We start from the raw sequence: 10569 nt of genomic DNA, 5'->3' as shown, positions 1-10569 counted from the left end.
TAAAATGTTAGCGAATTCCCCGGAAGTTTGCGGGGGGTATGCTAGTTCTGAACGTCACATGCTAATGTAAAAAGCTGGTTTTTGATATAAATATTAACTTGATTGAACAAAACATGCATGTATTGTATAACATAATGTCCTAGGGTTGTCATCTGATGAATATCATCAAAGGTGAGTGCTGCATTTAGCTGTCTTCTGGGTTTTGGTGACATTATATGCTAGCTTGAAAAATGGGTGTCTGATTATTTCTGGCTTGGTACTCTGCTGACATAATCTAATGTTTTGCTTTCGTTGTAAAGCCTTTTTGAAATCGGACAGTGTGGTTAGATTAACGAGAGTCTTGTCTTTAAATAGCTGTAAAATAGTCATATGTTTGAGAAATTGAAGTAATAGGATTTTTAAGGTTTTGAAAAGCCACTTACGAGGTCTACTGACAAAGACAAGAAGCAGCTCACAGAGCCATGAAGAAACAGTCAAGTACATCAAGAAGAAGATCAGGGAGAATCTCTCTCCAGAGAGGAGCATCAATCTGTTCCACTGTCTGAATGAACTGAATGACCATTCTCTAGTGGAGGAGATCCAAAGCTACCTGAGATCAGGAAGTCTCTCAGAACCCAACCTGTCACCTGCACAGTGGTCAGCTCTGGCCTTTGTATTGCTGACTTCAGAAAAGGAGCTGGATGTGTTTGACCTGAAGAAATTCTCCAGATCAGAGGAAACTCTTCTGAGGCTGCTGCCAGTGGTCAAAGCCTCCAGAGCTGCTCTGTGAGTAAATAAAATGACATATAAGAAGTATTCATCAGGAAGAAATATTATGTTTGGAGAAAAATATGTATTATAATATGTATATTGAAAAACATATTGAATAAATGCATTGATGGAAGATGAATCTATGTGTTGTTTGGGAATATGAACCAAATGCATCTACCCTTGTCCTTCTACACTACTGGTGTTAAATTACCAGTGTGTTTGTGAAGTCATGATGATCTCGTTGCAGGCTGTCAGGCTGTGGAGTCACAAAGAAAGGCTGTGCTTCTCTGGTCTCAGCTCTGAAGTCAAACCCCTCACACCTGAGAGAGCTGGACCTGAGTAACAATGACCTGAAGGATTCAGGAGTGAAGCTGCTCTCTGCTGGACTGGAGGATCCACACTGTAAACTGGAGACGCTGAGGTCAGTATTCCTGTAGTTGGTCAACAAGTGATAACTGTTCACCAGATCCACATGTGTTTACCAGGCACACATAGTCCACACCATATGTGTTTGGACAGTGAAGCTTACAGTTTTAAATGTGGTGCTATGATCCAGCATTTTGGATTTGAGATAGAATGTTTCATATTAGGTGACAGTACAGAATGTCACCTTTTATTTTAGGGTATTTTCATACATAGCTGTGTTACTGTTAAGAAAGGAAAGCACTTTATGTATTTAGTTCTCCCATTTGAAAAAGTTGTACATATTCGGACAAATTCACTTATATTGTATTAAAGTTTTCATAAGTTTAGTATTTAGTCCCATGATCCATGCCTGCAGTGATTACATCAATTGTGATTCTACAAACCTGTTGAATTCATTTGCAGTTTGTCTTGGTTGTGTTTTGGATGATGTTTTTCCTAATAGAAACTGAATGGTGAATAATGTCCTGTCATTTTGGAGTCACTTCACTTGTATTGTCAGTAAGAATAGAACATGTTTCTGAACACTTCTACATTCATGTGGATGCTACCATGATTATGAATAATCAGGAATGAATCATTAATGATGATGAATGAGAAATTTACAGAGGCACAAAGATCAGACCCCCTCTGTTATTGGTGTTATTCTGTATACTTCTGGCCCTTCTTTGGACACTGTGTTAACTAACCTCTAGACGAGCTTCAATGCCATACAGCTCTCCTTCCGTGGCCTCCAACTGCTCTTAAATACAAGTAAAACTAAATGCATGCTCTTCAACCGATCGCTGCCTGCACCTGCCTGCCTGTTCAGCATCACTACTCTGGACGGTTCTGACTTAGAATATGTGGACAACTACAAATACCTAGGTGTCTGGTTAGACTGTAAACTCTCCTTCCAGACTTATATTAAACATCTCCAATCCAAAATTAAATCTAGAATTGGCTTCCTATTTCGCAACATAGCATCCTTCACTCATGCTGCAAACATACCCTTATAAAACTGACCATCCTACCGATCCTCGACTTCGGCGATGTCATTTACAAAATAGCCTCCAATACCCTACTCAATAAATTAGATGCAGTCTATCACAGTGCCATCCGTTTTGTCTCAATCAGAAAGATTTGTCATGACGTTGGCCTCTTTGGGTACAGGAAGGACAGTTGACCCCCTCCCCTTTGTACCATCCCCCAACCTACCTTCCCAACCACCCAGGCCCTGTGTGAAAGGGTTGTAAAAACTCTAAGAGGAGTCTCTGGCCACATGGCCCATAGAGAGACACAGGAAATTCTTACAACTCACAGAATTGGGGAGCCAAGCGACATTTGTGTTCTGGAGAAGGTATGGAAGATTGGTGAAGAATCCAGCTACGAACTGGTCCGCTTGGTACAATTTTGTGATACTCAGAAGAGACAATATAGCCATATTACCATAAAACTGTTTATATAATAGCCTCAGCTTAAGTTCGTTCAAACATGTCAAACGTTGTATAACATAAATCTTTAGGGGCTTTTTCATCCAGGGCTTCAATAATATTCCATTGGGACGGTTGCATTGTCTTTCAAAACGTTTCAAAAAGGGAGAGTACCCATGGGCGCCGACGTCACAATGGTAATGGCCCATTTCCTGTGACCAAGGTAAACATCCTCTCTTTCAGTCAATTTTGATGGTAGGAGGCTCAAAACACTTTGTAAAGACTGGGGACATCTAGTGGAAGCCATAGGAAGTGCTAAATGAATCGCAAGCCCCTGTGTGTTTCAATGGCAAATGTTTGAAGTGATATCCACACATCAGATTTCAGTTTCCTGTCAGGATTTGTCTCAGTGTTTTGACTGCCATATGAGTTCTGTTATACTCACAGACACCATTCAAACAGTTTTAGAAACTTTAGGGTATTTTCTATCTATATGCATATTCTAGTTTCTGGGCAGTAGTAATAACCAGATTAAATCGGGTACGTTTTTTAATCCGGCCGTGCAAATACTGCACCCTAGCCCTAACAGGTTTAAACAATAAAAGCTAATTTACCAACATTTCTGAAAATGGATATGTAGCGTTTTGGAATTAAACTCTTCTTATGTTTCCCCATCTGAGCTCTGTCTGTCTGTCTGTCTGTCTGTCTGTCTGTCTGTCTGTCTGTCTGTCTGTCTGTCTGTCTGTCTGTCTGTCTGTCTGTCTGTCTGTCTGTCTGTCTGTCTGTCTGTCTGTCTGTCTGTCTGTCTGTCTGTCTGTCTGTCTGTCTGTCTGTCTGTCTGTCTGTCTGTCTGTCTGTCTGTCTGTCTGTCTGTCTGTCTGTCTCTGTATCTATCTCCGTCTGTCTGTCTGTCTGATCCAGAACTCTTCTTATGTTTCCCATCTGAGCTCAGAGTAGATGAGAGATGTAATGTTTGTCTCTGTTGTGTTGAAGTCCAATCAAGCAGGAGAGACCAGACTCCCCTGTTCCCAGCTGTGTGTCCATGAAGAGTGACTGGTCTATGAATCATCCTATAGAGTTTAGAGAGGGAGACTTTTCTACTGAACAAAGGTAAGAAGAACTCATGGGTCATGGTCAGTGAGTTAAACAACACTGTCTCTAGTCATTTCTCCTCTCCCATTTTCACATTTCTTTTTGTTGTTTTCATAATCCATAGGCTAATACTTTTGTCCATTTTCATAGTCCTAAAACAATATTAATTAAACAAACACAACGTTCCCTCCCTGTGTGTGTGTGTGTGTGTGTGTGTGTGTGTGTGTGTGTGTGTGTGTGTGTGTGTGTGTGTGTGTGTGTGTGTGTGTGTGTGTGTGTGTGTGTGTGTATGTGTGTGTGTGTGTGTGTGTGTGTGGGTACTGTAATCTCATGTTTTGTCCACAGAAACCAACAGGAGAGATCAGAGTCAGAGATTCTCAGTGGTCAGTCTTCCCAGAGTCATCAAACAGACCTGGACTCTATATTCAGTGTATGTGGTCCTGTTATGAACATTTGATTTTGTTTACCTCAAGTAAAGTTGATCTGTCAATCATTCATTAATGTGTTAATGAGAAAGCATTTCTTCTCTTGATTAACTTATTTACTTGATTTATTTTAGTTGCTTGAAGAGAAAATGATGACATTTGTGAAGAACGAGCTGAAGATGTTCAAGAGGATTCTTAGTCCAGAACTCCCAGAATGCTTTGAGAGTCAGAAGCAGGATGAGGAAGTGGTGGATGCTGAAGATGAGAAGCAGGAGAGCAGTGCCAGAGAGGGGGCTCTGAAGATCACACTGCACGTCCTGAGGAAAATGAACCAGAAGGAGCTCGCTGACACACTGGAGAACTGTAAGATCTGTCTGCCTCGTGTTGAATGCTGTTTTATAACATTTAAAAGCTGTAGCTAAAGTACAGCAAAAGTAGCTGTGTAACTCAATGATATTGTAGCAGCCTTAACACAACACCTAGTGACCTCATCAAGTAGCAGCAGGGATGTGTTGTGTTGATTAATTTAGAGAGAGAGAGAGAGACAACATTAATAATACCATCAATAATACCAATAATAATATAATCAGTCACACCAGTCTGTAATGTATTATGAAAATATTTACACAATTATACAGTCAGTTAAGAGAATAAATGATTATAATTTAAAACTTTATAACAGTCCTACAATACTGTAGTTATTAAAACAGACGTAATATTAATATCCTCTGTGTTATTTCTAGATTCAGATGAGCTTGCTATGATTTGCCAACGTGAACTCAAATCTAATCTAAAGAAGAAGTTTCAATGTGTATTTGAGGGGATCGCTAAACAAGGAAACCCAACACTTCTCAATAAGATCTACATCACAGAGGGTGGAACAGGAGAGGTCAATAATGAACATGAGCTGAGACAGATTGAGACAACAACCAGGAAACAAGCAAGACCAGAGTCTGCAATCAAATGTAACGACATCTTCAAACCCTTAACTGGACAAGACAAACGTATCAGAACTGTGCTGACAAAGGGAGTCGCTGGCATTGGAAAAACAGTCTCTGTGCAGAAGTTCATTCTGGACTGGGCTGAAGGAAAAGCAAATCAGGATGTCCAATTTGTGTTTTCATTCCCTTTTCGGGAGCTGAATTTGATGAAAGGGGACAAACACACATTCATTGAACTTCTCAATCACTTCTCAATGGAAACCAAACAATCAAGAATCTCCAACTATGACAAGTACAAAGTTGTGTTCATCTTTGATGGTCTGGATGAGTGTCGACTGCCCCTAGACTTCCAGAAGAACAAGATCTGTTGGGACGTCACAGAGTCAACCTCAGTGGATGTTCTGCTGACAAATCTCATCGAGGGAAATCTGCTTCCCTCTGCTCTCCTCTGGATAACTACCCGACCTGCAGCAGCCAATAAGATCCCTTCAGGGTGTGTTGACCAGGTGACAGAGGTACGAGGGTTCAATGACCCACAGAAGGAGGAGTACTTCAGGAAGAGATTCAGTGATGAGGACCTGGCCAGCAGAATCATCTCACACATAAAGACATCAAGGAGCCTCCACATCATGTGCCACATTCCAGTCTTCTGTTGGATTTCTGCAACAGTCCTCGAACACATGCTGGAACATAAGAGAGAAGAGATGCCCAAGACTCTGACTGAGATGTACACACACCTTGTGGTGTTTCATACCAAACAGAAGAATGAAAAGTATCTTGGGAAAGAAGAGACAGGTCCACACTGGAATAAAGAGAGCATTCTGTCACTGGGAAAACTGGCTTTTCAACAGCTAGTGAAGGGCAATCTGATTTTCTATGAAAAAGACCTGAAAGAGGCTGGCATTGATGTCAATGAAGCCTCAGTGTACTCAGGATTGTGCACACAGCTCTTTAAAGAGGAATGTGGGCTGTACCAGAACAAGGTGTACTGCTTTGTTCATCTGAGCATTCAGGAGTTTCTGGCTGCTGTATATGTGTTCCTCTCATTCATCAACAACAATGAGAATCTAATGGATGAACCTCAATCAATGTTCAGATACGTTTTCTCGCTGTTCAGAGACAAGCCTGAAGTTACTGAAGTTACTGTCTACAAGAGTGCTGTGGATAAAGCCTTACAAAGTGAGACAGGAAACCTGGACCTGTTCCTCCGCTTCCTTCTGGGCCTCTCACTGGAGTCCAATCAGAAGCACTTACGAGGTCTACTTACAAAGACAAGAAGCAGCTCACAGAGCCATGAAGAAACAGTCAAGTACATCAAGAAGAAGATCAGGGAGAATCTCTCTCCAGAGAGGAGCATCAATCTGTTCCACTGTCTGAATGAACTGAATGACCATTCTCTAGTGGAGGAGATCCAAAGCTACCTGAGCTCAGGAAGTCTCTCAAAACCCAACCTGTCACCTGCACAGTGGTCAGCTCTGGTCTTTGTGTTGCTGACTTCAGAAAAGGAGCTGGATGTGTTTGACCTGAAGAAATACTCCAGATCAGAGGAAGGTCTTCTGAGGCTGCTGCCAGTGGTCAAAGCCTCCAGTGCTGCTCTGTGAGTAAATAAAATGACATATAAGAAGTATTCATCAGGAAGAAATATTATGTTTAGAGAAAAATATGTATTATAATATGTATATAATTTTATATTGAATAACATATTGAATAAATCCGATTAGTATAACAATATGACAATACAATTCTAGGAGACGGAAGATGAATCTATATGTTGTTTGAGAGAATAAACCTAATGCATCTACCATTGTCCTTCTACACTACTCGTTAAATTAACAGTATGTTTGTGAAGTCATGATGATCTCTTTGTCAGGCTGTCAGGCTGTGGAGTCACAGAGGAAGGCTGTGCTTCTCTGGTCTCAGCTCTGAGGTCAAACCCCTCACACCTGAGAGAGCTGGACCTGAGAAACAATGACCTGAAGGATTCAGGAGTGAAGCTGCTCTCTGCTGGACTGGGGAATCCCCACTGTAAACTGGAGATTCTGAGGTCAGTATTCCTGTAGTTGGTCAACAAGTGATAACTGTTCACCAGATCCACATGTGTTTACCAGGCACACATAGTACACACCATATGTGTTTGGACAGTGAAGCTTACAGTTTTAAATGTGGTGCTATGATCCAGCATTTTGGATTTGAGTTGTTTCATATTAGGTGACCTTACAGAATGTCACCTTTTATTTGAGGGTATTTTCATACATATCTGTTTTACCGTTTAGAAATTAAAGCACTTTCTGTACGTAGTTCTCCCATTTGAAGAAGTCTTAATTATTTGGACAAATTCACTTATATTGTATTAAAGTAGTCAGAAGTTTAGTATTTGGTCCCATGTTCCATGCCTGCAGTGATTACATCAAGCTTGTGATTCTACAAACTTGTTGAATTCATTTGCAGTTTGTTTTGGTTGTGTTTTAGATAATGTTTTTCCTAATAGAAACTGAATGGTGAATAATGTCCTGTCATTTTGGAGTCACTTCACTTGTATTGTCAGTAAGAATAGAAGATGTTTCTGAACACTTCTACATTCATGTGGATGCTACCATGATTATGAATAATCATGAATGAATCGTTAATGATGATGAATGAGAAAGTTACAGAGGCACAAAGATCAGACCCCCTCTGTTATTGGTGTTATTCTGTATACTTCTGGCCCTTCTTTGGACACTGTGTTAACTAACCTCTAGACGAGCTTCAATGCCATACACCTCTCCTTCCGTGGCCTCCAACTGCTCTTAACTACAAGTAAAACTAAATGCATGCTCTTCAACCGATCGCTGCCTGCACCTGCCCGCCCGTCCAGCATCACTACTCTGGATGCTTCTGACTTAGAATATGTGGACACCTACAAATACCTAGGTGTCTGGTTAGACTGTAAACTCTCCTTCCAGACTCACTATAAGCATCTCCAATCTAAAATTAAATCTAGAACTGGCTTCCTATTTCGCAACATAGCATCTTTCACTCATGCGGCCAAACATACCCTTATAAAACTGACCATCCTACCGATCCTCGACTTCGGCGATGTCATTTACAAAATAGCCTCCAATACCCTACTCAATAAATTGGATGCAGTCTATCACAGTGCCATCCGTTTTGTCACCAAATCCCCATATACAGTACTACCCACCACTGCGACCTGTACGCTCTCGTTGTCTGGCCCTCGCTTCATACTCGTCGCCAAACCCACTGGCTCCAGGTCATCTACAAGACCATGCTAGGTAAAGTCCCCCCTTATCTCCGCTCACTGGTCATCATAGCAGCACCCACCTGTAGCACGCGCTCCAGCAGGTATATCTCCCTGGTCACCCCCAAAGCCAATTCCTCCTTCGGCCGCCTCTTCTTCCAGTTCTCTGCTGCCAATGACTGGAACGAACTACAAAAATCTCTAAAACTGGAAACACTTATCTCCCTCACTAGCTTTAAGCACCAGCTGTCAGAGCAGCTCACAGATTACTGCACCTTTACATAGCCCATCTATAATTTAGCCCAACTACCTCTTCCCCTACTGTATTTATTTATTTAGCTCCTTTGCATCCCATTATTTCTATTTCTACTTTGCACTTTCTTCCACTGCATATCTACCATTCCAGTGTTTTACTTGCTATATTGTATTTACTTTGCCACCATGGCCTTTTTTTTGCCTTTACTTCCCTTATTTCACTTCATTTGCTCACATTGTATATAGACTTATTTTTCTACTGTATTATTGACTGTATGTTTGTGTAATACCCTTGTTTGAACCAAGTATTGAGTTTATTTGTTATAATTAATTGGTATTATATTTAAAAGATGATTGAATTGCTCCTAAACTGTAATGTTGTTAATGCATTATGCTTTTTGAAGAAATATTTATTTAATGTATAAGTGAATAGTTTGTTTTACTTTGAAGTTTACGTTTTGACCAATAAGGTCGCTTGTTAAGTTGTGGCCAATGGGAGTTGACCTGGTTAACGGGAGGGAAAAAGACGTTGATGAAAGGATGGACGTTTTACCTCAGGACGGTTGGTGAAGAAAAATTATAAAAGAAGACGACAGAACTACAACAAAACCCATAGCTACTAAGACATGAAGGGAAATACATGTTTTATTTAATAAAAGAGTTGTTATAATTTCGTTAAAACTTTTGTAAAGACTGAATCTACCGACTCGTCGTGGAGGTATTAGCCAGCTAGAGGTTAGCCTAGCATCGTGTGACACCGGGAGATAATTGCTTGGGAAGTTTAACGAGTTCGTGTTGCCATGGGGATATCGGTTACTAAGGAGTACTGTCTGCATGGGTAGCTGTGCTGCCTTGGACTTGGTGAGGAAACCTGCATGGAACTGACATACTTCGCTGAGGGAATATCTACCAAGTCGTGAGTAACCACAATGTGAGGTGCTTAATTTGGACACGGGTTGTGCACGACTCATTGGGGTTTATTATTATTATTTTTTTTCTTTTGATGTTGTGTCTGAACATGTATTTGTGTTTGAAAATGTTTTAATACACATATGGAACATTATGTATGTTGCCTTGGTGGAGTCATTAATTGTTTTAATTTAATGCATGGGATGGTTTATCCTGATTCAATAACAGAAACCTATAATCATTTCATCTGAAGTTAATACCCTATTGTCATAACCCTAGATAGTTTACAATAGGAATTCTTATTGGAGATGTCCTTCTCACCTAACATCCCATGCTGCTGAGATACTCTACATATGTTAATGTTGTGAGAGTCATATTCAAGCCTGGTGAGAGGGTTACATTTGTTTAACTCCATGTGTCACTCTGTGTTGTTATATGTGTCGAACTGCTTTGCTTTATCTTGGCCAGGTCGTAATTGTAAATGAGAACTTGTTCTCAACTTGCCTACCTGGTTAAATAAAGGTGAAATAAATAAATAAATTGGTAATGATGAGAGGTTAGCATGTTTTGTTGTAGTCTCTGTTATTGGTAATGGTGAGAGGTTAGCATGTTTTGTTGTAGCCTTTGTTATTGGTAATGGTGAGAGGTTAGCATGTTTTGTTGTAGCCTCTGTTATTGGTAATGGTGAGAGGTTAGCATGTTTTGTTGTATCCTCTGTTATTGGTAATGGTGAGAGGTTAGCATGTTTTGTTGTATCCTCTGTTATTGGTAATGGTGAGAGGTTAGCATGTTTTGTTGTAGCCTCTGTTATTGGTAATGGTGAGAGGTGAGCATGTTTTGTTGTAGCCTCTGTTATTGGTAATGGTGAGAGGTTAGCATGTTTTGTTGTAGCCTCTGTTATTGGTAATGGTGAGAGGTTAGCATGTTTTGTTGTAGCCTCTGTTATTGGTAATGGTGAGAGGTTAGCATGTTTTGTTGTAGCCTCTGTTATTGCTAATGGTGAGAGGTTAGCATGTTTTGTTGTAGTCTCTGTTATTGGTAATGGTGAGAGGTTAGCATGTTTTGTTGTAGTCTCTGTTATTGGTAATGGTGAGAGGTTAGCATGTTTTGTTGTAGCCTCTGTT

At 40.5% G+C, this 10569-nt stretch overlaps 1 protein-coding gene and 1 long non-coding RNA gene across 2 annotated transcripts in view; both read left to right on the top strand.

Annotated features, from left to right (window-relative positions):
* Positions 1–473: 473 nt before the first annotated feature.
* On the top strand, positions 474–1636 carry LOC145876423 (uncharacterized). Its single transcript, XR_014391539.1, has 2 exons — positions 474–765; positions 998–1636. It is a non-coding gene; the product is annotated as an uncharacterized LOC145876423 (long non-coding RNA).
* A 3338-nt stretch (positions 1637–4974) lies between these two features.
* Positions 4975–10569, top strand: part of LOC145876422 (NLR family CARD domain-containing protein 3-like) — a 7093-nt gene continuing 1498 nt past the window's right edge. Inside the window, exons 1-2 of the mRNA XM_082972194.1 lie at positions 4975–6640; positions 6914–7087. Of these exons, the coding sequence (XP_082828320.1) occupies positions 5250–6640; positions 6914–7087 (1565 nt within the window). The 5' untranslated portion in view covers positions 4975–5249. The remainder of the gene's footprint in view (positions 6641–6913; positions 7088–10569) is intronic.

This window comes from Salmo salar, unplaced genomic scaffold (genome assembly GCF_965601325.2).
Source record: "Salmo salar unplaced genomic scaffold, fSalSal1 ptg000587l, whole genome shotgun sequence".
Classification (NCBI taxonomy): Eukaryota; Metazoa; Chordata; class Actinopteri; order Salmoniformes; family Salmonidae; genus Salmo; species Salmo salar.
This window is presented reverse-complemented; position numbering and strand designations above follow the sequence as displayed.